We start from the raw sequence: 26664 nt of genomic DNA, 5'->3' as shown, positions 1-26664 counted from the left end.
GGGGAAGAAGAGGAGGAGGAGTTAGTGCTTATTGCGGGCAGCCTTCCCAGGCAGCCTGCCCAGCTCTGGGCAGAGCAGGTGGAGGGACGGAGGGGACGCAGCCTCTCGCCCGGCCGGGGAGATGGAGTGGCTGAGCCAGCGCTGCCCGCTGCTGCCCGCTGCCCAGGGCTGTCCCCGGCCGGGCCGGGGCACCTTGCTGCTGGTAAGTGGGAGCCCTCGGGCATCGCCAGGGCTGGCTCCGTGCTTGGGATGGGGGGACGCGGGAGACGCGCTGGGGAGCACGGTGTATGCCAACCTAAGGGACCGTGGAAATGCTGCTGTCTGTACCTTTATATGGGAACCTCTGGGAACAACACAAAAAAAAAGATCATGCAGGAGGAATGTACTCACTCTCTGCAGAGAGCGAAGCAAATTTCTTCGGAGTTTTTTTCCATTTGAGCTGAGGAAACTCACAGCACGCTCAAGGTTGCCACAAGTTGTGCTTGGGGTGTTGTGGGTTTTTTTATACAGAACTTCATCAAAACTAGGCAAAAAGTCCTACCGTGGTAATTTTAAACCCTAAAGCTGTTTTTAGTTCACCGAAGCCGAAAGAAATCTTGCAGAAAGCTTAGTCTTTCTAAATTCAACTACCATTTGCCAGTCAGTGCTTTTCAGTGAAATACTTAAAATCTCACAGCAGGTTTTTCAGTTTTGTTTACTTCAGCATTGGCAGTCATGAGTTTATGCGTTTTGTCAGGTAGGAATCCTGAAGCTTTGCACCGTCCCTTGCCAAATACAATTGTTCTGGAAAAGTAAGGGGACTTTTATCTTTCTTTTCAGAAAAAAAAAAAAAGGGGGAAAAAAACCCCAAAATCTGAGAGAGTGATAACTCTTGTACTAATATTCAATCACAAATATTCATAGGGATTTCCTCATCACATGCACATACATCTTCCAAGAAGATTAATGATTGCCATGCTGAACAGGTCAGATTTTTTTTTTTTTTTTTCCTAAGCAGGGAACACGATTACATTCTAATCTGAAAAAATAGATACACCAGCATATCTCTGTTTGGCTTGTAACTATCTGAGTAGCTTCTGGGATTTGTTGCATAATATTTGTTAAACAGCTTAGTGGAAAAAAAGAGCACAAAAGCATCTCTAAAAATTATTATGAGAAGCCTTGTGATAACAAAGCATATTTCCTCAAATGGATTGGAAAAGAGAAGACAACCAGTATAGCACATCAGTTATTTTCCACATGGAAAGGAGCTCCAGTCTTTGTGGTGACAAGAGATATTTTTTTTAATTCAATCTTTTTCAAAAACAGATGTTGGCCTCCGTAGTGGGAGGTTTTTCAGAGGACAAAGGAGGGTGGAAACAAGGGGGAAAAGGAATATATTCTTAGTCTTATAAGCATTTTTTTTTTTTATCACTGTGGTTGAATAAGGGCCAGATGCTGTTTATTTCAAAAACAAAAGACAAAGAGAAGAGCAGCTGTGCAGAGACAGCGAGTGCTGCAGCCCCGGGTACAGGCACCATCCTTCGGCTATTACTCAGCACACCAAATTAACCTTGCTATCCCAGCAATGTCCCCGCTGAGATAATGATGTATTTTTACACGACTGTGTTTATGGCATGTGAGTACCAAGAGCAGCTAAGGGGCTTGACAGGAATTGCATCTAATGTACAGCAAAACCAACTTGTTGCCAGTCCATGGGGAGCGTGTTACTGTTTTCTGCAGCCCAGTTGGACAGGAACAGCCCTACAGACATGGGCTGTCGCCATAAGGATTTCTGTGCCCGAAAGGGTCCAACTTGACTATCCTATTAGTATCAGATAATTAAGATGAACTGAACTTAAAACCTGCATTTAAGTCTTACCTTTTGTTGCGTGCTATGTGAGGCTGTATCGTAGCCTGGGTGGGCAGCACAACGCTATCAGCAGAAGAGAGGAATCATCCCGGGTGGACAGGGCAGGTGAAAGCTCTCCGGGTCCTGGCACAGAGTTACACCAGGCTTCCCAGGGCTCTGCTCCCGTGCCAGGCTCCAGCCCACATCTGTTCCCCAAGGTCAGATCCCTACCCCTGCCTGACATACTGCTCTCCTCCCTTCCACATCCCCGGGGAGGCAGAGGCTCCCACCCCACCGTTTCGCAGGGGGGTGGACGTGCCTCACCCTGGGCACACAGGGACAGGATGGCTGCAGGATGTGTCCTCAGCAGGAACACGTGAGCCACGCCTGGTGGTTCCCTTCTTGCTCCTTTTGGCAATAGAAATGTATTTCTATTAATAATCAGGAGATAATCAGGGATTTACCTCCTTATTCTGCTTTGGAAAAGCAGTCCTGGCTGCTGAAGCTGGAGGGGGGGGGGGTGTCTGTAACCCCCATTAGTCTGGGGTGTGACCTCCCGCAGCAGAGGTCTGGGCACCTCTGGGCTGATCCAGGCTCAAAACCTGACCCTTTCCTGTCCTGAGCACTCGGCACAGGACTAGACTGGCCCCACGGGGGGGGAATGAACCTCCCTATGAGCAAGTTTTCACTTAAATTACAACTAGTGTTACCATAACATTAAAAGAAGACTCAAGACTTCCCTTGAGCCACCGATAACGTAAATGCTTAGTTTCACAAAACCCAGTATTTCACCTAACATCACCGCTCACACGTTTTGCGTTCCAGGTGGTGATTCTGGCTTTGCTGATGTACCCGGTGCTGAGGAGCCTCGCTCTCCAGCTGCACTCTGCCGTCACCGGCAGCTACGTCTCTGGGACCCACTCCATCGCCTTCATCAACTGTCTCAACGAGCAGATTGCCAAGGATATTGCAAGGTACAGAGACGCTTCCCCTGCTTGTCTGCTTGAATTGTTCGAAAGCGGCTTCTCGTGGAATAAAGCTTTTCCTTGTCCCTCGAGAGGATCTGTACTTCTCTGTACTTCCACCCAAACGGTGCTGCTTTTCTCTTGCACTCTCTCTCTCTCTGTATCACATATCGATTTAGCAAGAGCTGTGCTTTCTAAAAGAAAGCTGACATTTGCCTCTTAAGTCAATGCCATGGTAACACCAAGCCAATTCTCAATTTCTTCTACTGCCTTTCGTTTTCAAGACCCATTTTAAAGCCATGGCCCTAAATCTCTGGATCCTCAGATGGATTAAGCCACAGCCCCATGTTCTCTGATCTGCCACAGTCTTTCTTCTTCTCTAGAACAACACAGATAACAAATTCCAGGAGAGGTGTTTATGGAGAGGGACGAAGCACAGTACAGTGCCATGAAAATAAATAAAAGATGAAAGTGATCCACAGCAAACACAGAACAGGCACTTGTGAGGTACCACCTGGAAGCCTGCACTCTGCTCACCAGACAAACTTCAGGGAATGAAGGCTTTACCTTGATTTTTTTTCTTTTTTCCTCTTTTAATGTATGAGATACTTTGCATGATATTCTGCATGCAGAGGTTTTTTTCACACATCTGTTAGTCCCTGACTCAATAGACGGTTTGTTCAAACTACTGAAACCGTGTTGACTGGGGAAATGTTTATGATGGACCATTAAGTTTCCTGCAATACCTCCTGCGCTGTTTTCCCTGCTACCCTGCCTCTTGCCAAAAACTCTCCGTCTTCTGTAAAGTGCCCAAACAGTCATTCGGGAACTGACAGGCTACTGAAAGGGATTTTGTGTCACCTTAAATGCTGCAACTGTATTAAAAAATTCAAATAGAATAATATCTGCACTGCTTGATGTCTTCTGAAAAAAGGAGTAACTGTACATGGCTGGTGAAAAGAGCCTCAGTTCCTGAAAATGCCTCATATTAACAGCTTTGCAAATGTTTCCCACCCTTTGTTCCTTATCTTGCAGGGAAGGGAGAGGAAATAAATCACTCCCCATTGCTAAGATAGATGTACTTTGTTTCTGCTTTTACTGGTGGAGTTATTCCTTTGTTTGGGAATTTCGATGAATGAGCCATGGCTGTAGAGGATGACACAGGGCTTCTACACTCAAATTCCCACACACCTTTTTCCTGTGCTGTTGTGTTTATTCTTCCTTTACATTGCTCAGTGGATGACTCTGATGGATCGGTCTGCAAGGAAATTTTCTTCTAGTTTTAAGAAAAAGGAGTTCAAGCTTTGTGAAAGCAGATTAGCTGCAGGTAGAATTCAGCATCTGGCTTGTTTGCTGCATCAGTTCTAACCCAGTTTAACTGGATTACTATTAACTTTAAAATCCTCAGAAGAAACCCCCGAGTCCACACAGGAGATGTAGCCTCTCCCCTGTGCCTGCTGTGCGAAGCTGACCCCTTTGGGCTGGATGGTGTGGCCACGGCATCTCACATAACTCACCTAACACCCGAGCAGCCTGTCAGCCTCCGGTTCTGCCTTGGACTTGTACATATCATTTTCTTTGCTTTTCTGCTTATTAATATTTCATCTGTCTCAATTCAGAGCCTATTGTGAGGCAGGGACAAGGAAACACACATTAAGTACCCAACCCAAAGATATCATGTATTATGCAAACATTTTCCACAGATCACGTTCAGCTTCTCATACTGTTTCCCGTTCCCATGGTGGCTGCTTGTTTCCGCTCAGCTTGCTAGAACAAAGTTCAGGATCTCGGTTAGGATCACAGTTTATTGGGACAGAGCAGAAGCAATTAGAAGGTACTCACCCAAATCAAAAGGTTCCTGCACTAAAGTGACTTGGAAGTTGCAGGCAGCAAAACCAAAATGATTTGTGCCATGTGTTTGACATGACAGACGCAGCGGGGATGTCTCCGCTCACGCTGCTGCAGTTTGCTGGTCGACAGATTAACTCAAGATGCTCTTACAGGCATTAAATGCCTCCAACTGGCTGCACATGGTGAGAGCAAACAGCCCAGAGCCTCCTCGGGTGGCCGTGGTCCCTCTGAGCCATCACCAGAGAGGAGTCCACCTCCATCACCTTGCCGTGATGAAACATTAAACCCCATCCCACGAGTAGCTGGGTCCAGGCACCCCAGTGCACTGCTGGAGTGGCAAGATGCTGCAGGACCACCGGGAAGGGCTGCTCCTCTCCCAGCACTCGGGCTGCTCCCGATTCCTCCCTGTCCTGCAGCAGAGCCCACGCAGTCCCACGAGGACACCTTTGCCTTGTGCTCCCAGTTGCAAGGTAGAAACCTCTACAAAGAGACGGAGAAAGCAGAGATGATACTGAAGACGTGCCAAGGAGCTTATGCACATTCAAACAAGAGCCCGGCTTTCCTTAGGGGTCAGAGGCCAGACTGCAACCCGATGCAGTTACACATGAACACCTTGGTCGGGGTATCTTCAGGTCACAGCCCTTGGGGGAGGCACCTCTTTGTGCTCCTTCTGCTCATCTTCTGCTCATCGCCACCCAGCGACCAAGTCTGTCATATTTTTACAGCTCATAATGTCTTTTTGAAAGCTAAGAGTTTCTTACAGCTTGTTTTGTAGTCACCTCCAGGCTGTATCATACCCTGAATGTAAGGAAAATAAACTTTTAACTTGCTTTGAGCCAAAAGCATTCTGGAGAACGTTTTGAATCGGAGCAGTAGCTGATTGGAATGCTTTTAATTCTTTAGCTCACTGGGAGTTAATTTTTGCAGGTTGTTGAATCGAGCCTTCCAATACCTAATAACTCCTGTCTTCTCTGCAGTTCAAGGAGATCCAGAAGTTACATGTTTGCACTGACAAAGCACTTGGGGCAAAGTAGTGCCCGGTGAGGCTAGTGTTAAAGAAAACCAAAGGTGAAGTCACTAGTGCAATGCCTTTAACAGAGCTGCCTGCAAGAGGAACAGGGCTGCCATCTCCGTGAGAAGGGCCCACACATTGCTGTGGTCAGAAAACACAACATTTGACCTAGTTCTTCTAAAAATCCACCCTGAGATTGCTTCAGTACTCTTTAATCACTTAAATATCACTTCTTCTGGCAGGCCCAAACAACCCTGCAATAACAAATCAGCCCACAGCTAAAAGAGGCAGCCGGAGGGAAGGAATTTATTTGGGCTTCAGATTTCTAGGACGTTTTGGGTAGAAAAACCTTGATGTTGTTCATTTAACAAGATCCACATTTAGTCTGCCGTGCAAGGAAGAGGCACAGTCGGACAGTATAAATACACGACTGGCAGACAAACCCCTTCGTGTCCGTCCCAGCCCCAGCTCTCGATGCCCCGTGGCTCAGCCCCTGTCCCTGTGTCCCCACGGGGAGATGGGGACAGGGCTGACAGCGGGCAGGGTCCTTCTTGCACCCTGCAAGGCACAAGTCCCTTGTGCTGCTCCAGGCCAGGAGCAACACCCAACCTCAGCGGGGAGGGACGGCGGGGAGCGTCCCAGAGCCCTGCCGGGAGGACCTGGGCTGAAGCAGCTCCAGCTGGAGGTCACCTTTGCCTCTGCTTTCTCAGGGTAATAATTAACCCCCAGTCCCACATCTCCAACGTCAGAGCTGCTGCTGGCAGTCAGGGGCAGCACGAGGGAATGTCCCCACGGCTGGGGGCGAGCGCTGAGTCGCAGCGAGCTGGGGACAGGAATTAACTCCCCCTCCTGTCTCACCCAGGGCCATCATGGATAAGAAGCTGGCTGCCTACGTGAACATCCTGCCGAAGAGCTCAGCCTTGTAAGTTGGGCTGAATATTCCCCAACGGGGGAGGCAAACCTGGGCTCCCTGGGTAGGGGAAGGAGGAGATGGACACCCCACAGCCCCAGGGAGAGGAAGCACTTTCCAGAAGGCTGCTGGTTGTGGTTGCAGGTGGTGGAGATGATCCTCACCCCTGCAAAGCACGCTAAGCCCATTAAGGAGTGCAGATGCTCCGACTGCCAGTGGGGACCATTTATTTATTGGTTACTTGGGTACACCTAGCAAAGAGCAAGGTGATTTATGGCCCTGAGGACATGGCGCCTGTTTTTAGAGGAGCTAAAAAGAAGCTAATGTAGGGACCAAAAAACGCCTTTACAATATTAAGCAGCACTTTTACGAAGGAAGAACAGTATCTTTGACCTTGAAATAGAACCAGCCATGCCCTGCAGATATCCTCAGCCATCCACACAAAAGGATTGCACTTGTTGGAGGGGTTAAAAAACAAAGCCCCAAACCAGCCATTTGCTCATAGGATCACCCTGCCCTACCCCTGCCAAAAGAAGGCAGCGGGTCCCCACATCCCCCCCCCAGGCTCTCCCAGAGCCCAGCTGAGGCTGCTGAAATAGGGCAAACCCAGTAATATCCTTCCTCCCTTTATGCTTCCTCCCCTACGAGCCACAGCGGCCGGAGTTGCTCGTGCAGGGCCCTGCCTGCTTCAGCTGGTTCCTCCTCCGTGCCCCACTCGGGAGACACCGCGACGCCTCCAAACGCCTCCTCGCGCAGGAACCCCGCGCGCAGATGAAATCACGATGGCCTTCTGTCAACATAAATGTTTTGAAAGGTCATATCTGACTCACGAGAATTACATCTCCTCTCCCGCAGGGGAAAAAAAAAAAAAAAAAAGGGAAAAAAAGCGCGATGCTGCCGCATTCAGCCTCCCAGCCGCAGCCGTGCCGCAGTCCCTGCAGGCACCGTCCCCCGGGCGCTGCTTGGAGCGGGGTCACCACCACACGGCCCCCCACGGCCACCCCAGCCCCAGCTCCTTTGCCCTGCCCTCCCCTCTGGGCAGCTCTCTCGAGGCTGGCGCAGCCGAAGAGGCTCCAGTCTGTAAATCCGGGGTGCTCAGTCACGTGCACAGCAAACTTTTAGGGCCAGCGATGCTTCTTGAGCATCACTTCGTAAAGGAACAGCCACATGCAGAAAGCACCAAGCAGGGAAACTAATCCCCACCTCGAGGGGATCATCATGGCTGCAGGCAGAGCTGTATTTACTGATGCTTCTTTGCTTTTAAATCTAGGTATTTCTGGAAAGGGGAACTGGAAGAATCCACTGAAATACTGCTGGTAAGTGACAATTCCCCACGTCACAAAAATCCCTGTCCTAGTCAGCCCCAGACAAAAGGAGCTACAGGGTGGTTTGGGGAGGGTGGCACCAGCGCACCCAAGATTTGGGACAGTACCTGGGACCCTGAGCATGGCAGGGGTGGCTGGGGGTGGCAGCCTGGCTCAGCCCCTCATGACATCTCCTGGGGAAGAGCCCAGGAAAGGCTCCTGCTGCACTGCTGGCCGTGCCGGATGGGTGCAGTGGAACTGCGCATGCAGGATTGCTCCACCTCCTTTACTTCTCCCTTGGTTTTTGTTTTGTTTCGGTTTTTTTACTCTCCACAGTTAGTGAAAACAAGGACATCCAAAATAGACGAATTGTCCAACTACGTCAGGTGAGGCTCTGGCTCTACGGGCGCACTGGGTTTCCAATCCAAGGTAGACTGCTATCTCCTGCTCAGGCTTTGGGAGTCAGGTTCCTTCAGCCCCTTCCCACCCGGGGGGGGGGGGTTAAGTGCTCCTGATGTACCTTGTGAGCCAGAAAAACCCAGACACTGCATCAGAAAAAAAAAAACAACCAAACATTGGCAGGAATATCAACTGTTGGGCTTCAACCAGCCCTTCCGTGCTGGGTACAAGGAGGGATTCTCCTTCTCCTAGCACAGGTTATTCCCTGGCTGCCTCCTGGCAGGATTTCCTGCGTTTCCCAAGCACTGAGTGGTGAGTGCAGCCAGCTTTGGGCCAGGGCTCCTGGCAGTCAGCTGCCGGCTGTGGTAAACCCCAAACTCAAAGCAAAATTCTCACATGGCAAAAAGAAGATGCGGGTGCTTTGAAGTCAGTGGAGAGCGTGGGGCAGGGCTGGAGTGCGCGGCTGGGAGCGGAGCCCTCTGCTTCCTGCGCCTGCGAGCGGGTCTGTCCTGCCACGGGGCTGCTGGTGACACTGTTCCTCTGCGTCTGTTTCCACTTTAGATCCATCCATCCCTTTGAAATTCCTGAAATCATCAGCCTGCCTATTGACCAAGGAAACCCTCTCTACCTCAAATGGATAGAGGAAAGTGTCCCACGGGACTAACTGAAAAGCACCTCGCTTTTGGGGAGACCGGGTGAAACGTGCTGGGCTGTGCCGCTCCCCCTGTGCAGGCAGGACTTACACACACGCCGGGAGGCAGGTTCTACCTTCCCACGTTTGCTGTAACACAGAAGCTTGGGCTTGGGAATTTTGTTTGCACCCAAAACATCCCCTCCTTGGCCTGACCCTGTGCTCCAGGGAGCACCGAGCAGCCCGCAGGTGGTGGGGGCTGAAGTGGGGAAGGGCTCCAGGCACCGAGGGCTGTCGCAGCCCCGTGGATGAGGATGCACAGAGATGCTCGTGTCAGGATACTGCAGCATTTGGGGGCTGTCTCAGGCGGCCAGCATCAAATGCCAGCTGGTAGCCACGGCCCAGCAGCCCCCGGCAGTGCTGCGCGTCCCTGCAGCCAGCGCCTGAACCCCTGCCGGGCCCCCCCTGCTCCCCACAGCAGCTGTCGCAGCATCCTGCCCCGCTCTGCCCTCTGCTTCCCCGAGCCCGGGGGCAGCAGGATGTGGCCGGGCACCCCGCGATGCATCAGCTCACGCCCTCTCCTGCTGCCACACAACGCGCTGGTTGGAGTCTTACAAAATCCAAGGAAACAGAAAACTTGAGCAGAAGTTGCTTTTAACCAGGAGCCGCGAGCAGCACACATGCTGACCCTGTCCTACCTGCTGAGCTGGGCTGGGCTGGGCTGAGCTGAGCTGAGCTGAGCTGGGCTGAGCTGGGCTGGGCTGAGCTGGGCAACAGCCGCAGCCAGTTCAGGGAAACCAAGTGCCAGCAGGACCAGGTCATTGCCCAGCCCTGCGTCCCCTACCCACGCCTGAACGGTGGTTTAACCTTGTAAAAAGACGTTCGTGTTAATAGTTTAATGAGATACAACTTCTGGAACAACAGCGAGTTATTTATGTGACTGGGAAGGGAATAAACAGGAGCGTTTCTTACCCGGGCGGCCTCACGCGTTGTTGCAGTTTGTGGGCGCAGCCGGGCGGGAGGAAGGGCCCGTCCTGGGTGCCCAGCCCGATGCTGATGGATGCTCCGCTGAGTCCCACCTGCTCGTCTCGGGCAGAAGTGGCACAGGGCATTTTGCAGGCGCTGAGCCATGCCCGCGGGCTGGCGCGGGCCCCTCAGCCCTCAGAGGTAGCGCGGGGAAAGCTCGCAGGTGTGGGAAAGACAAGGGGGGAAAATGATCCGAGCTTGGAGAACAAGCAGCTTTTCAGTGCTAAATCTAAAGAAATGGTACCAGCTAGGCACCTTCTCTGGCAAAAAAAAAGGAAAAAAGCACATGAAGTGAGCACCGGCACCGCCAGGCCAGGTCTGCACCCAAAGCCAAGCTTTATTTAGCCCTGTCAGGGCTATGTTGTGCAATGTGCAAGTTTTAGGCTACGATGACGTGGATTTGGGACCTCGCCATTTAGGACTGGGAGTGAGGGCAGCCCCTCTCTACAAACCCCAGCACTGGAAGGGGTGTCCCTGTCCCCGCTGTGCCCGCACCCCGCGAGGCTGCGCCCACACTCGCCCCTTCGCATCTTTCCACCGTTCTCGTGCTTCCTAGCGGCATCTCTCGGGCCGAGGACACACCTCAGCCTGGCCTGGAGCACGGCCCAGGTCACCTGCTGACCCCCGGTGCCCAAACTCAATAATCCTGACACTACAAAGAACCAGTGATGTTAAAAAAAAAAAAAAAAAAAAAAAAAAAAAGACTTTTTAATTGTACATCAGACATATTAATTACAACTTGGGTATAACAAGAGTTGGTTATTACAAGCAGCAACCTGAACTCATAAATCTTTAGAAGGTGCACAGAGTCATTATAGTATCTATTACAGCTAATGCAAAATATACTCTGCAACAAAAATATTTTTAAAGGCTCCACATTCAATTCTCTGCAAGAGGCCGGAGGAGAGGGGACAGAGGGGAGAGGAACCGGGGCCACGCGCTGTGGGCGCTCCCATGAGCGCAACATCCAGTGGCACATCCTGCGGGAAAAACCCGCTCGGCAGCCCCCGGTCCCCCCCTCGGCAGCAACTGGGACCATAACGAGGGCTTCCTAGGCACTGGTGAAAGGGAAATACTGTAAGTGATCCTTTGGTGAGAAAGCCAAGGCGGGACGGGGAGCAACCCGGCTGGCTGCAGGAGCTGCACCCCTCCCTCCCTGCAGGGACAGGGGGGGCCTGGCAGCACGTCTCCCAAAAGGACGGGGCCCCCCCGGCGGTTCTCCCCTCCGGACGAGCCGAGATGCAGACCCCGAGGGGGCCAAGCACCTCTCCCCAAGGCACATCTGACCCCGCTCGGCTCAAACCATCTCGTGGCTGGAGCTGGACGGAGCCTCCTCTCCGCCAACAGCTTCTCCCCCGAGCGGGCCACCGGGCACACGCCGAGACAAATATTCCTGCTCCTAGCGCGGGCAGGGAAGCAGCTCACACCCGGCCCAAACCACGGCCCATGTGAGGCGCTGGCACCTCGCAGGGGCCTGGTGCCTGCTGGAGGAGTTTAAACATCTGGTAACCCCCTTCCCGGGTGTCCCACGATGTTATTTTAGCGGTAGCTGGAGCAGTTTATTTTTAAGGGCCACACTTTGGCCTCTGGTTTGCAAACGACACCTGCTCCCTCGTGCCAATTACACCAGTGAATTTTCCTTAAGTACTTTCGCAATAAAACAACCTTTTCAATTCGCCCTGGGGTCGGCAGATCCTGCGAGGGGGCTGGAGGGACAGGGTGTGCTGACAGAGCAGGGCCAGGCAGCCCCCCCGGCATCGCCCACCCTCTGTCCCCATGGGACAGCCACAGTGGCGATGGGGGAGAGACGAGGAGGACAACATTAAAAATATATATATCTCTCTCTCTTAGAAAAAAAAAAAATCTACCAAATATGTCTGATGATATTAGAATTTTTTTTAAAAAGAGCTGCTTTGCTCCTGAATAACCTGGCAGTATTGCTTTAGTCAAAGAAGGGGGCTGCTCCTTCTCTTCCACACACAAACCGACCCCCCGCGCTCACAAACACCGAGGCTACGCCAGTACCAGGGAGCGCGGCCGCTCTGCAGCGAGGCGCAGCCACGAGGCCACGGGGATGGCCACAGGGACCCCAGGACAACCCCCTCCCCCTGTCCCCGCTGTCCTCTTCGGCCTTTTTTTGGTTTGTCTGATCGTTTGGCACATTCAAGACGAAGATTCCTGTGGGAACAAAGGCCTCGGGCTCCGGTCTGTGAAATGCCCACGGTGGTTTTAAGGCAAGGGCGTATCTTCAGGCCGATCTCTTCCAAGACCGTGATTGTCAGAACAGGGAAGTGAAGCTGGTGCATCATCACACACAGTCCAGGTCGCCGGACGAGAGCAACCGCATACATCTGCCCCGTGGCCACAAAAGCTGGCCACATGTGGGCTGTTTATGGGGCATTTTCCCCTCATTTAAAACAAACCACATTCCCTTAACGAAAGGATTTATGAGGAGGAGGAAAAGGCCATACACCGGCTCTGGAGAGAGTCGCCCAACGTTTCCTACGGGCACAGGGACGGGCTGTGAAAGCACGGGTGAGCGAGGTGTTTCTTGCTTTAGCAGCAGGACCCCCTCGAGTCTGCTCTGTAAGGCTTGGACGTGGGGATAAGTCAGGCTGTGCTGGCCACCGGCACGACATCCGTCTGCGTGAGCACGTTGTGGGGTTCCCCCCAAAGGGGCTTCCCCAGGGGGTGCCCAGCTGTGCCGGGGGAACCCTCCTGGAAAGGCCAGACCTCACTGCTCTTACCACCACTGCGATGGTGCCTCGGGCTCAGCCAAAGGCTCCAGCAGGAAAGCGCAGCTGGGCCACGCTCTTTGCATATACACAGCCAATAAAATAACAATAGTTAAAATAGAAAAAAAATCCAGCGGCAAGGCTGCAGGTTTCACCCCTGACAGCACCGGCTTGGGCGCTGCCTCCACCCGTGGAGGTTCCCGTGGAGCCGGCCCAGCCGGGACCCCCAGCGTGGCGGGGTCCCAGCCCTCCCCGCAGGCCAGCACCCCTCCTCTGCTTCACGGCGAGGGTCTCCCCACCATCCCGATCTCCTCCGGTGTGGCTCCAGGAGAGGTTTAGGGCCTGGCGGGGCTCAGTATGGGGTCGTGCCTTCCCACTCCACCAGGTACTGCACCTTCCCCTCCAGCGTCACCCGCCGCGCCAGCACTTGGTACTTCTCGCCGCAGACCAGCCTGCCCGCCGCCCCGAAGTAGCTGCTGATGGAGGACTTGAGGTGGGAGAGCGAGGAGTCGTCCTCGCTGATGCTCTCGAAGGTGTGGCTGTCGATGCCGTCGTCCGGGCGGTCGGGGCCGCAGGCTGCCTCGCTGCCCTCGGGGGTGCCCCCGCACGGGCGCCCGCCCATCTCCCCGCCTCTCCTCTTCGCCCCGGCCGAGGCGTAGGCCGGAGCTGCCAGCTTGCGCTTGCGGCTGCCCACGGTCCTCCGGCTGCGAGGGAGGGGACAGAGGAGGGGTGAGGGCAGCACCCAAAAAATGCCCCCCACCATGCTGGCTGCGCCCACCACCCCACGAGCCCGGAGGGAGCAGGCTGGGAAGGCGGGTGAGCCCAGCGCGGCCTGACGGCCCCGATCCTGCACACCCAGCGCCGCTCTGGGACCATCGGCCCGTTTGGGGAGGCAGGGAGGACAGGCCCCCCGATGCGGGACACCCCTGTGGTGGGACACGAGGGCGCTGCGGGGGAAGAGGGGCAGCCCCTCGCCCCCCCTGCCCTGGCCGTGCCACCGGGACCCCTCTGGAAGGGCTCAAGGGGCACAGCCCTCACCTGGACTCGTAGGAGAGGCTTGTGGTGGCCGAGCCCGAGGTGCTGGCGGCATCCGTGGAGTCCACGTCCGATAGGAACGTCTGTCCCGAGCTGGCACTGGGGATGGGACGCAGCGTCAGCCCCAGCCTGGCACAAGGGGCACAGCAACCCCCCACCACCCCCCTCCTTTGCCACCCACACCCCCCGGACCCGGCCGCACGGACCTTTTCAGGCTCTGAATTTCATCCAGTGTGAAGTCAAAGATGCTGGCCAGGTGGTGGTTGGTGCTCCAGGCGGAGGTGAAGTCACTCTGCACCGCAAAAACAAGCTCACTCGTCACTGCCGACCAGGGCGGTGCTGCCCGTGGCCCCGGCCCCCTCTGCCCCGGCTCTCCCTGCCCGCAGCAGTGGGGCACAACCTCACGGGGAGCCCCAGGGATGGGGCTGGGGGGGTCCCACTTGGCTGCCAAACCCCGGTGTGGTCGCGCAGAGGAGGGGGCGAAGGACTCACGCTGGGAATGGCGTCCTCCAGCAGGAACTTGGCCCTCTTGCGCCGTGCCGCTCGCCGCTTCTGCTGCTGGAGCTGCCGCGGCAGCAGGCTGCAAAGCAAGGGGGGGGTGAGGCCGCCGGGCCGCCCCAGGGGAACGCGAGGTGCTGTGGCAACGGGGGGTACCCATGCGAATTTGGCCACTCACCTGTCTTTATGGACATATTTGCTTTTTCCCTTCTTTTTCAGCTCACAGGAGCCGCTCTCACCCACGCCGGGGGCTTTCTCTGGCAGCACCTTGCTGGGGGGGTTCGGCGGGACACGGATCCGCAGGCGAAAGATGCATTTCTTCTTTTTGATTTCCTTCCCACACAAAAACCTGGGTGGCAGAGGGAAGGAAACAGCCCTCAGGCCAGAGCAGGGTGCCACAGGAGCACCCTGCATCCCACCCTGTCCCCGTCCCGGGGCTCACCTGCTTTTATAGCTGTTAAGAGCGTTGAGGAGGTGGGGGCCGCGCTCGGAGATGGGGGTGCCTGTCAGCTGCGGAGAGAGGCGAGGTCACAGGCAGGGCTGGGCGCCCGCTGCCGTTATGCAAAATCCAAACAGACGGGGGAACCCGCACTCCGGGTTTCGGCTCCTGCCCCGGGTCAGGGAGCCGGGGACGCCGGAGCCGCCCGCGCTTGGCACCGGCCGCCCCCGGTGCAGGGGAGGGAGGTGTCTGCGGGGCCGAGCTGTCCCGGCACCCCGACACGTTTCCAACACGCCTCGGCTTTAGCGCTTCTCCCAGCTCCGGCCCCGGCCTCGTCGGGTCCAACACCCCGACGGAGGGAAACCCCGGCACAGAGGCCGGTCACTCAGCTCGGTCTGAGCAGGAGCTGCCTGCGCCGAGCGCTGCACCGACGGGATTCTGCAGAGATGCCCAAGCTCGTCGGGGCTGTTGGCACGGTGGCACACACGGGCACATCCCCTTCACTATTCACCCCCCGACTGCCCCAGCTGCCCCCCAGCCCCAGGAAGGGTCCCTCAGCTCTGCCCAGGGCCCGTGCCCGGGGCTCGGCACCGCTGCCCGGCGCAGGGAGCAGCACCCTGTCACCAGGGACACCCTGCTGGGACACCAACCCCGGGGTGGGTGAACAGCTCGCGGGAGCTGCCGGGTGTTGCCAGCAGGTTCAAACAGCCCAGGCTGGGTGCTCCTGCCCACCCACTGAAACCTGGCATGTGTTTTAAAGCTCCTTCCCCACAGGAGACTGGCCAAGGACCAGCCGGCTCGGGTCACGGTGAACAGGCGCTCCCAAAGCTCCAACCCACACCTGGGGGTCAGCAGCCCTGAGAGGGGAAAACAACCCAAACAAGGGGCAGAACCATTTCACCACGACCACTGCCCTTCACTGGCCAACCTGCCCCCGCCTCAGGGGCTCGGCCACTGCAGGGAAGAAGGGTCCAAGATCCTCCGAGCCAGGGCTTTTGGGGACAACCAGCCATGACTTCATCCCCAGCAGCCCCTCTCCCTCCCTGCAGCTACTCTCCAGCCCGGGCTGCGTGTTTTTACCTTCCCAAGCTGCAGCGGATCCCAGTGCTGGTTCACGAAGGCCAAGATCTCCTCAAAGTCAAAGTACTTCTTCTTGCTCTGCACGCCCAGGTTGTAGAGGGCGAGATGGACGACATCCACCCTGCGGGAGCGAAGCGGGGGAGCGTCAGCAGCCGCCCTCTCCCCGGCAGGACGGTGCCCACCACGCTGCTCTGCTCTGCCAGCGCTGCTCACGCTCAGCCCCCAGCACGGTTCTCCCAAAACCCACCCGCTGGAAGCTGGGACCATTCCCACACCCCACGGGAAGCAGCTCAGCCCAGAGGCACAGCCCAGGGGATGCCACAGGCAGGACAGCATCCCTTGAGCTCCGGGGAAGGGTGGGACGCTGCCCACAGCTGTGAGGAGCCCAAACACCAAGACCCCCAAGCCCAGGAGCTGGAGAACATGCCATTCCCAGGATGAATGCCCAGTTTTCCAGCTTTTTAATAAGCCCCAGCTGTGTGCTCTTGCTGCAGTTAGGTACAGGAGTAGGACAGCTCTTATTCACATGAAAATAGACTATTTTAACAACTCAGCCTATCCGGTGGGATTTTACACTTGCATCTCTGAAAATGAAAGCCAAGCAACATATTCCTGGAGGATTTCCCTTCTCCTCCCAGCCTGCTGCCTGCTCGGTGCAACGTCCCCGAGGCAGCCGCGTCCCAGCAGCCCGTCAGCAGCAGGAACACGTCTGACACGGCGAGCACAAGGAGAACAGCAGGGAAAAGCTGGGCTGCTGGCACTGTTAATATACTTTATAAAGTGCTTTCAGACTGTCAAGGTACGCTAAACAGAACCACTTGTAAACTTGTATTTAATCACACAGTTTGATGACTTGTCACCCAATTGCTTTTCGCTGTTATCTTCTGCCAAATGTGTACCTTGGCTCCTGGACAAACAGGAGGTTTGGGGCAGATTGAGAAACAGCCTCCCTGGAAAACAGCCCCCCGGGGCTGGGCAGGAGGAGCTGCACACCGGGCACTGAGCAAAGGCTCCCGCTCAGGGCCTGGCTGGGATGGGCAGGAGGTGCCCCACGGCCACCCCGTCCCGTCCCAAAGGAGCCGAGGGCATTTCTTACCATCTCAAGGGCAGGCGCTTGATGTATTCAGGTCCCTGGTTGCATACGGAGCAGAAAAACACATAGAACCTGGAAAAGAGCGGGGAGGGAGAGCGCTGGGGGTGGGGGGTCATCACAGAGGACAGTGCTCTGGGTGCCAACAGGGACAGCAGAGCCAGGAGCGGGGACCGGGCCACCCGCCGGCCCTCGGGGCGGCTGATCCACACCAGGGCCACAGCCAGGTCGTGGAGATACAGACTGGGGATGTGCCCGTGCGTGAGCCCCCACCCCGGGGAGCCAGCTCTGATGCCCAGCCCCAGAGCTGCAAAGTCCAGAAGGGACGTACCGGTCTCCAAACATCATGGGGTCGCTGAGGCACTGGGTGCAGGCTTCGTGGAACCACTGCCGGCAGCGGTAGCACTGCAGCATCTTCAGGTACCACCTGGGGAGGGAGAGGAGGAGGGCGATGGTGAGGGCAGCCACTGACCCGGCCCCCTCCCAGGCACAGACCCCCCCAGCCAGGGTGAGAAAGTTTGGCCCTAACCAGTATTTTCTACAGCCTCTGTGAGCGAGCAGAGACCCTGCAAGCTGAGGACTTCCTTCTAGGGGAAGAAAACACTCCCCACCCTGATCCCAACCACCTTGGCAAATGCTTTACCCCACAAAACCAAACTCCCCCCCGGCTCCCAGCAGGCAGGGGCTTACTCGCCAGGGCCCCCGCAGTAGCAGTAACACTGCTGCTGGTTGGTCCGGTGCGGGGAGTCCCACTCGAGCAGGTCGGGGTTGTAGGACAGCACCATCTTGACGGCTTGCAGCGTCTTGGCGATGGCCCCCTTCTTCAGGGCACCCCCCTTCTGCAGGAGCCAGCGGGACGGGGGTCAGCACAGCCCCCCCGGGGGGGGCCGCATCCTGCCCCACTGCGCCAAGGGCAGGCGGGACACGGAGCCGGTAACCCCGGGGCAGCCCCACTCACCCGCACGGCCAGGGCGAAAATGCAACGGCGGCAGAACCACGGTGTCCCCAACGGGCCCTCGCCGCCGCTCGCCACCGGGACGTGGCACTGCTGGTGATAACCTGCGCGAGGGCTCGGCGTCAGCGCCGCCGCGCCGGCCGGACCCCCCCCCCGCCATCCATCCCCGGGGCGAGATGCCTGCACTCACCCAGCCCGCACTTCCCGCAGATGAGGATTTCGTTCATGGGACCCGACGTCTTCCCCAGGCAGATGTTGCACTTGGGCTCCTCCCCGGGGACACCGGCTGTGAGACGGGGGTGGCAGAGTCAGAGACACACGAGGCACAGCCACGGGTCTCTGTGGCACCAGAAAGGACCCCCCCCGGCACGGCGGTGGGAAGGGAGGACGGGGCAGCACTCACCATGCTGGATGTCCTTCCAGAGGACCCAGTACTTGGAGTTGTCCTCAAACGTGACGAGGCAGCTCTGCTTGGAGCCGCTCACCTGCGGGGAGAGAGCGGGAGGAACCGCCGGGCGTCAGGTCCCATCCCCAGCGCCTCCCTCTTCTCCCTGGTGACCGGCCCTGCCTCTCGGGGCTGCGGGAAGTCAGGTTGGGGTGAGATCCCCAAGGGCGGGACATCAACCCAAAATACCCCAGTGACCAAAGACACGCTGCAGCCCAGGCCAGCACCCCTCTGAGCTGCGAGCCAACACTGGAACAGCACTAGCTACACTTTGGGTGCCCACCTTACCCTCTTTAGATGCCCACTTTACCCTTTCTAGGTGCCCACCTTACCCTTCCAGGTGCCCACCTTACCCTCTTTAGATGCCCACTTTACCCTTTCTAGGTGCCCACCTTACCCTTTTGATCTTTCCAAGGTAATAGAGCCCATCGGTCCAGCGGCACAGCACGTACTGCCCCTCCGTCAGCTTGACCATGAGCTCTCGGCAGCCGCTGCTCCTCCGCGCCGAGGCGGCGGCCGGCGTTTGCTGGACACGGCCAGCGGCCCCGTAGACATCCCGGATGATGGGGTTGAGCTTGGCGGTCTCCATCAGCAGAGCCTGGAGGGGACGCAGGCACCTGTCACCCTGCCCTCGCACCGCGACACAACGCACCCATCAGCCGAGCGCGGGGTCCCGGAAGGTTTTACCTGGGAGCACCGAGCCCGGGGCTGGTTCAGCCCCACCAGCGGGTGCTCAGGACCCGCGAAACAAGCACTGATGAGCCAGGTTTGATTATGGAGCAGCCAGAATTTCTGCTGCTGTTGAGCAAGAGGGAACGAAGCCCCCAACCGCCCCGGCTCCCACAGCACGGAGCCACCTCACCGCGGGGCACGGAAACACGCCAAGGCCTGCAGAGGCTCAGCCTCGGGAAGGGGCACGTGGGGGATAACTGCTTTAAATTTAACGTGGTCCGTAATTCACGGTTTCCTCCCTGTTCACAAGCTCCCAAACCGACGGGGCGGCCGCACGAGGGGGGAAGCGGCAGCCCCGCAGCGCGGCGAGCGGAACCGAGCCGCCGAGTTTCCCGGTGAAGGGGCCGGCAGCCCGCGCCGCGATGGCCACCAGGCATCGCTCACCCAACTTAAAAAAAAAAACCATAAAACAACCGCAAAGTGACTTTGCACCCCCCCGACATGCCTTTACGCTCCCGTCACGGCAACACGCGTGACCTCGCGCCGCGGATCACGACGCGAAACCTCGCCACGCAAACCCCCGCTGCTGATAACGCTCCCGCTACCCCGCCAGCAGCCTCGGTGGGCGGCAGCGAGTAAACTTACGGTAAACCGGGGGCGACCGGGAAAAAAAGTTTGTTAAAAAAAGGAAAAAAAAAAAATTTTTTTTAAATGCAAAAAAAAAAAGCGAGCTTCTGCGAGCCGGGGGCTGGCAGGAGCCGCCGCAGCGAGCTGTGACATGTCCCCGCGCAGCCTGCGCGGATTTACGCGTGGGGAGCACCGGGGGAAGCTCCGCGCTGCCCCCCCCGGCTCCCGCAAGCCCCGGGGAGCGCCCGGCGGCGGGCGGGGAGCTGCGGGGGGGGACGGGGACACAGCGCTCCCGCCGCTGCCCGGTCACGGGTGGGAGCTCCCACGCCGGGCAGCGGGGCAAGCGGAGCGGGGGGGGCACGGAGCCGGTGTCCCCCCCCGCTCCCCGCGGGGCCCGGTGGCACCTGCCGGGCGGGAGCAGCGCGGGCAGCCCCGGGCCCCGCCGCCATTGGCTCATTCAAAGCCGCCGCCGCGCCCCGGCCCCGCCGCCCCGGGCGCTTCCCGCCGGGCTCTGACCCCCCCCACCCCCCCTTTAAAAAAAAAAAAAAAAAAAAATTAAAAAAAATTAAAAAATAAACCCCAACGAACCCAAACGGTTGCCCCCCTCCCCGCCTTTCCCGCACGCTGCCCTTACCGCTGCGGCCGCGCCGCCCCTCAGCCGCCGCCGGGCCGGGTCAGCGCCCGCCCGCCCGGGGCCCGCGGCGGGGAGCGGCGGCGGCGGCAGCGCGCGGCGGCGGGGGCAGGGCGCGGGGCGCCATCTTCCCGCGCTTCCCCCCGGCCCTCCCCTCCCGCCGGCATTGACGTCCCCGCTTATGCAATTAGCGCGGGGCCGCCTCCCGCGGGGCCCGGCGCGGAGTAACGCACACACCCCCCCCGGCAAGGGCAGAGCCCGCGCGGGGCCGTGGGGTACCTGCGACAGCCCCCCAGCTCCGAGGGGTACCTGCCCCCCCCGAGGGGTACCTGATACCCCCCCTCTCCGTGCGGTATTTGCCCCCTTCTCCCGGGAGGTACCTGCTCCCCCCCCGTGAGGTATCTGCTACTCCCCCCCCTTCTCCATGAGGTGCCTCCCCCCCGCCATGGGGTACCTGCTTCCCCCCCCCTTCTCCGTGGGGTACCTGTTTGCCCCCTTCTCCCGGGAGGTACCTGCTCCCCCCCAGGGGGTACATTCTACTCCCCCCTTCTCCGTGGGGTACCTGCTCCCCCCCCTTCTCCATGAGGTGCCTCCCCCCCGCCATGGGGTACCTGCTTCCCCCCCCCCTTCTTCGTGGGGTATTTGCCCCCTTCTCTCAGGAGGTACCTGCTCCCCCTTGTGGGGTACATTCTACTCCCCCTTCTTCGTGGGACCCCCCCTTTTTCGTGGGGTATCTGCTCCCCCCCATTCTCCGTGGAGTATTTGCCTCCTTCTCCCATGGGGTAGCTGCACCACCACCCCCCCCCCCGTGGGGTACCTGCTGCTGCCCCCCCGCTGGCACCATCACCCCCCCCGAGCCCCTCCAGGGCACCCCACATCACCCCACCCACCCTCTCGCTGCACCCGCACAGCCCCAGGGAGAGGGGGGGCAGGCAGGGTCAGCCACGCACCCACTCCCCGAGGAGTGGGGACCATCACCTCCTGCCCCACGCCGGGGATCTCCCCGCGTGCCCCCCCTGCTCCCCACATCCCCCGGTCCCCCCGGTCGGGGCGCGGGCTGGGGCGCACACGGCGTTGTCCCGCGCGAGGGAACAACCTGTGCCGGTCGGGATTCCTAGAAGCGGGGGGAGCCTTTCTCTGAATCTCCGCAGAGAAAACCAATCGCTGCAAAAATGCTTCGGTCAGTGCCAAGAAGAAATCTGAGGGATTTGCTGTTTGTTGGGAAGCGCTGCCAAAAAAGAAACGTTTTCAGGCCTGCTCAGGCAGCCGAGGAGCTGATTCCTGGTGTAGGGTCTGCACCAAGCACAAGCAGAGCCGATACGAATTTTATTGCCTGGAATCGATGAGCCCCACGCAGCACTCTGGGGGGGGTTCCCCATGCTGGGGTTCGCAGCAAAAAAAATCCTCGTGCTGCAAGTGAGCAGCTCCCCTGGGTGTCAGGAGTGACCGGCACAGGGCTGAAACACCTTTTTAAAGACCCTTCTGTAATTCTGTCGTCTTAGAAATGATTTTTTAAAATCAAACTTTCCCATGAAACGTGGGTGTCTGAGCGCTCCCCGTGCTGCCCCTTGGCAGCGGGCGAGCGCTGCCGCGTGTGCGACCCCGAGGGGAACCGCGTTTCCCCGAGCGTTGGGTAGGGCAGGGCCCTTCTCCCCTTCGCTCTGTGTGTAAGGCAGCGGTGGCAGGCGGGGGCTGCGCCGCGCCGTGCCCACACCCAACTGCTGGGCCCGTGTTTGCCGAGGTTTAGGCAACCGAAAAAAATGGCAGCTTGAAACGACCATCCTTCGCCTTCACGGGGAACCTGACGCATCTTCAAAACAGTCAAACAACCAAACTGCAGTGAGTCACGATGTGCGAGCCGTGAGTCACCGCAGGATTAAAATAACTCTTGCACCATAGCTCTCCCCCTGGACAAACACCGCTGCTCGCTTCGCTGCACGTGGTGGTGTGGGGTCGGACTGAAAGCGCGTCCGGCTGCTGCGCTCCCGTCCCAGCCCGTCCCCGCGCCGTGCTGGCGGAGCAGCAGATGGGGACGTCCTCACGCCCTCCTCCCCAGGCACCGTGGTTGGTGTTTGCAGCATCTTGGTCGCTGGCCCTGGAAGTGCGGATGATGTGGCACGTCGATCAAACATGGGATCCAGTTCCCCGGGGGTGTAAGCGGGGATAACCTCACTGAAAACCCTCTGGCACGGAGAGGGCACCCCAAACCTGGTCCCTGCCAATGGAAAGAGCACGGTGACATTGCCCGAGAACAACAGTCCTAAACAAAACGGGAAAAAAAGGAATTTGAGATGCATCCTCTATTTCCAAGCATGGATGAAGCCACGCAGTCACATTTAAGTCGGGTTTCTTTGCAGGTGCTGCTGCCACACTGTCCCCAACGAGCCTGGCCTCAAGTTCCTGCTGCGGTGAGCTTCTGGGTGCTGCTCTCCTCCTCCTCCCCTTCTGCACACCCACCTGGGATTTTCGGCACACCCCTGGGCAGTCGGGGGAGCCGCTGGAGATCCTGTTTCTCTGGCACCGTGTGAAGGCTCGTGGCCCCTGGCAGATGCTGATGGGGTCTGCCGGCTGCCCCTGGAGCGGGCACACTGGTCAGCCACAGCTGAGTGACTGGTTTCACACCAGTGGGGCTCCAGGGATGCCTGACACACTCCACCGGGGAAGGAGGACCCACCCGGGCCCACGCCGATGGGAATATTTCCACGCCACGCTCACATCCCCAGCTGAAGAGACCTCAGTGCCGTGGCGAGCAGAGCCGGCACAAGGTGCTGACCTGCTCCCCGCGCCAGCTAAGCAAGGAAGCCCCCGTTTACATCAGCTGTTAGGAGCAGACTATTCCATAAGCAAATGAGCAGAAATTAATGAGTCCTCGGCCAGGCAGCGGGGCCAGCGCTGACTCCCAGGGCATGTCACTCTTGCTCCTTCCCCACTATTGAATTTCCAAACAAATCCAGCATTTGCAAAACGATGTGAATGAAGCCCAGGGTAGTTAACTACTCCAACACCCCCATTTTGTCCTCAAAAACTTTTTGTTGCTCCTCCACACCCTGCACTTGAAAAGGTGGGGAAGGTGCTTTCCTGCTCGCACGAGGATGGAGCAGCTGGAGAATCGTGGCTCAGCCCGGGCGGGAGCTCTGGCCAGAGCAGAGCCTGCGGCGTGCACGGGGCGAGCAGCTCCCGGTGCTGCCTTTCTTTCTGCTTTGAAAACTGCCAAGAAATCGGGTAGCTTCTTTTCACAGTGTTTTTCTTTCTTTGAAAACAGGAGTGGGAGGAGGGGTTGTATGTTGGCTTGTAGTCTTGGAAACCGAAGCCGAGGAATATTGAATGGAAACCCAAACACGAAGCTGCCTATGAACTACGGGCCTGGTGTGGAGACAGGATCTGCAGCAACGCCTCAGCGCCGGCTGCAGCCGCTCCAGAACCTCCTGCGGCCGCGCGATGCGAGGCTGCGGTGCCGAGACCGCGAGACCCGGCGCAGCTCTCGGATGCTGTTCAAAGCAATTCTCAAGTGCCATCTCCATCTGGAGATTCAGCTGGTAAAAAAGGACACATCCGTGCCAATAAAAGTAGCTACAACCACAGTAGCTTGAGGCTATGGACATAGTTCTCTCCCTCGGCCAACGCTTCCCCCTGCTCCACAGATCTCAACCACCTTTTCACTGAAACCATCTGATTGACCAACACAACCAAGTTAAACTCAAAGCAAATTTGCACAAGGTTTTGAGTTCTTTCCCTGTCCGGAAGAAGGGCTTATAAGCCTAAAAGTTTGTCTGGTTTTTTCCAGCATTAGTCAAAAAAAAAAAAATTATCTTTCCTACAAACCTTGTCCTTGATTATTTTAGACCATCGTAGCTACAGAAGCACTATGACTCTTTGCCAACTCAGCTATTAAACATGGAGCAACTGGTCCTGACTTAGCTCACTATAACTCTTTGATTTTTCTGCATCATTCGATTCAGTCCAGACCAAAAAAATCACTTTGGCTGCTCATTTCCACAACAGAAGTGATTTGCTGGATTGGAGAACTCTTGATATCGCCTCAATTTCAGTTTCTTTCCCGGTAAGTGTCATCCGTTTCCTTATCAGGATGGTTTGTGGCTGAAGGTCTTGGAGATGAAAATCAGGAGCCTGTTCCAGGAAGGGCAGAGCCCGGAGCAGAGCCCCGTGTTTGGAAAGCGCCGCGGCTCAGCGCATTCCACACGGACACGGTCATGCTCCGGCAGCGCCCCGTGCACCGCGGCACAGGGGGAGTCAGCTCTGGTTCGAGCCCTTTCGGAGCAAAGTGATACAGCAAAGGGCATATTCACACAAAGGTATGGTTGTCATTACAATCAGAGCAGCTAAATCTGACGTTCAGCTGTTTTAAGCCAGCTGTGCCTTTAAAAGGAAGTACATTTAGGCATGGGTTTCATGTCTTTGTGTGTTTGTTTTGCATGAATTTAACCCATATCCTTTTTTTTTTTTTTTTTAAACTTAACTTTCTTTGCATGCTTCTATGCAATTGCATAAGACATGAAGAGCTTGTAAGTGTTCTTACAGCTGTGCAAGTTTTATATTAATGGAGCCCTTACATAATTTTGACATAGATGTGTTATGTACGCAGTTCCTGAGCATGGCTCAGAAAAGACATCAAGAAAGACAGACATCAAGAGAGAAAGAGAGAAAGAGAGAGAGAAAGAGAGAAAGAAAGAGAGAGAGAAAGAAAGAAAGAAAGAAAGAAAGAAAGAAAGAGAAAGAAAGAGAGAAAGAGAGAGAGAAAGAGAGAAAGAGAGAAAGAGAGAAAGAGAGAAAGAGAGAAAGAGAGAGAAAGAAAGAAAGAAAGAAAGAAAGAAAGAAAGAAAGAAAGAAAGAAAGAAAGAAAGAAAGAAAGAGAGAAAGGCCCATTTTGTTTCTGGGGAAAAGTGAAAAATGGAGAATGAAGATCTGTGTTTCCTGGGGGATGGTTGCACTGCTTACCCAGCTACAAAACTGCAGAAAGCAAATGCCGGTTAGTGCAACTGTAATTATCAGTGCTCAAGAGGAATTTGGGCTGTGTCTTTGAGGTGCGGTGCTGTGCAGGCAGGGACCTCCAGTGCCACCAGCCACCCCCTGAGTCCAGGGCATGGCTCCCTGGGTGGCTCTGGTAGCCCCTTGCTTGCCTTGGGGATTTTGCTCCCCCTTCCCCAACCCACACCCCAGCCTGCAGCATGGAAAGGACAGGCTCCATCTCTGTTCTTTATCTCTGGAGGAGCCGAGGTGAGCCCCAGAGCCAGTCCTGCTCGTCCAGCCCATGATGCTCTTTCATGGGCTCCATCCCGTGGCTCACTCCCGTGGGTACCCCACTGCTTTTTGGGCCTTGAGTAACCTCAAGACCTTTCTTTCCATCAGTCACACAGAGCCCACAATAAACCTGCTGCTTTCCCATGTTTCACAGCAGTTCAGCTTGCCTCTGCTTCCCGCAAGGCTGGCTCTTACCTGCTGGACATGAGCAACGCTTCATCCACGTCCCGTCCCGGGAACAGTTTTACACCACTGAGCTGTCTGCCCCACGGGTACAGCTGGTAATGAATTTCCTCCCTTTGCAGATATTTGCTGTCCAGGCCTGAGTCACCCCAAAAGCTGGCTCCATGCAATGATCCTCCAGTGATTTCCTGCCAAAATCCCACCTCTGCCCCAGCCCTGCGCTGCAGGACGATGAGCACAGGCTCCTGCAAGAACTCTGCAGCCTTGCAGCTTTCCTCCTGTTTTACTTCGGGCAGAGCTCTGCTCCATCGTGTCCTTTCTCCGGGGTATTTATTCAGCCAGCGTGGAAGCTTCTGCTCCCCTGCAGCTCCTGCTGCTTCGGTGTGATTTGACCTCCCACCTGCAGCGACATCGGGCTCCTGCCACCACCGAAATCCTGCCTGTGCACTGGATTTGAGGAAAATCGGTGTAATTGTTCCTGGTGGAGTAACACTAGAGAAAAGCACAGAGGTGTCAGGTCATTCACTCTCTGCTGGATGTATCTCTCAGCCTGCACACACGCACATTTTACTTCCCTCGGTGCGGACACAGACACATAAATATTCTCTCTCCCACAGACATACTCACATCTTCTCTCCCACACACTTTCTCTCTTACCCCAGCTCTCACCCACACGCGGTTTTACTCGTTTTCCCCCACCTTCTCTGTCTCTCGCACACAAGGAAAACCCTCTTAATTATTTTTAAGGAATAAAAGCTCTACGTGGAAAAGGATTTTGCACAAAATACTAACAGCGAAGCAAAGAGGCAGCCAAGCCGCCCTGGGAAGTCAATGCCCAGTGTGATAAAACCCCCCTGGAAAAGCAGCTCCCGGCCAGCGAGGGCTGGGGCAAGCTCGCAGGTGTGTGGAGCAGCTCCGAGTCCCCGGGCATCCAGGCAGAGCCAACCACTATCTTAATCTGCTGTTAATTCTTGTCAGATCCGCTGCTGCCTCCCTCCCGCTTGGCTCTGGCTGCAGACACCTGGGGTCAGGTTTGGACAACCCTTTATTTAATTTTCCAGGTCAAAACCCCACGTATCGGGTGCT

The 26664-nt window shown here is 56.7% G+C and overlaps 2 protein-coding genes across 2 annotated transcripts; one reads left to right on the top strand and one right to left on the bottom strand.

Moving 5' to 3' along the window:
• Positions 1-48: 48 nt before the first annotated feature.
• On the top strand, positions 49-10554 carry LOC141968863 (protein CutA homolog). The gene is made up of 6 exons (XM_074924095.1): positions 49-202; positions 2657-2805; positions 6522-6581; positions 7840-7885; positions 8210-8259; positions 8834-10554. Exons 1-6 carry the CDS (start codon positions 122-124, stop codon positions 8934-8936), a joined length of 489 nt encoding a protein of 162 aa, XP_074780196.1. The 5' UTR covers positions 49-121; the 3' UTR covers positions 8937-10554.
• Positions 10555-10618: 64 nt separating this feature from the next.
• PHF19 (PHD finger protein 19) lies at positions 10619-20206 on the bottom strand. Its single transcript, XM_074924094.1, has 15 exons — positions 20140-20206; positions 18604-18804; positions 18165-18246; positions 17952-18047; positions 17765-17865; positions 17497-17645; positions 17138-17233; positions 16813-16881; positions 15717-15837; positions 14640-14707; positions 14376-14546; positions 14192-14279; positions 13906-13991; positions 13703-13798; positions 10619-13368 (listed from the first exon to the last, which is right to left on the bottom strand). Exons 2-15 carry the CDS (start codon positions 18793-18795, stop codon positions 13017-13019), a joined length of 1767 nt encoding a protein of 588 aa, XP_074780195.1. The 5' UTR covers positions 18796-18804; positions 20140-20206; the 3' UTR covers positions 10619-13016.
• Positions 20207-26664: the final 6458 nt, after the last annotated feature.

This window comes from Athene noctua, chromosome 20 (genome assembly GCF_965140245.1).
Source record: "Athene noctua chromosome 20, bAthNoc1.hap1.1, whole genome shotgun sequence".
NCBI lineage: Eukaryota > Metazoa > Chordata > Aves > Strigiformes > Strigidae > Athene > Athene noctua.
The sequence above is the reverse complement of the archived record's forward strand: the minus strand, read 5'-3'. Positions and strand labels throughout refer to the sequence as shown.

What these genes read in the sequence shown, in the direction of transcription:
- LOC141968863 (XM_074924095.1), top strand. Translation starts at nt 122, where the DNA reads ATGGAGTGGCTGAGCCAGCGCTGCCCGCTGCTGCCCGCTGCCCAGGGC. An exon ending in GCCGGGGCACCTTGCTGCTG is followed by an intron (nt 203 to 2,656) that starts GTAAGTGGGAGC and finishes TTTGCGTTCCAG; the next exon opens with GTGGTGATTCTGGCTTTGCT. An exon ending in ATTGCCAAGGATATTGCAAG is followed by an intron (nt 2,806 to 6,521) that starts GTACAGAGACGC and finishes TGTCTCACCCAG; the next exon opens with GGCCATCATGGATAAGAAGC.
- PHF19 (XM_074924094.1), bottom strand. Translation starts at nt 18,795, where the DNA reads ATGGAGACCGCCAAGCTCAACCCCATCATCCGGGATGTCTACGGGGCC. An exon ending in CTGGAAGGACATCCAGCATG is followed by an intron (nt 18,048 to 18,164) that starts GTGAGTGCTGCC and finishes CCCGTCTCACAG; the next exon opens with CCGGTGTCCCCGGGGAGGAG. An exon ending in TTTTCGCCCTGGCCGTGCGG is followed by an intron (nt 17,646 to 17,764) that starts GTGAGTGGGGCT and finishes TGGCTCCTGCAG; the next exon opens with AAGGGGGGTGCCCTGAAGAA.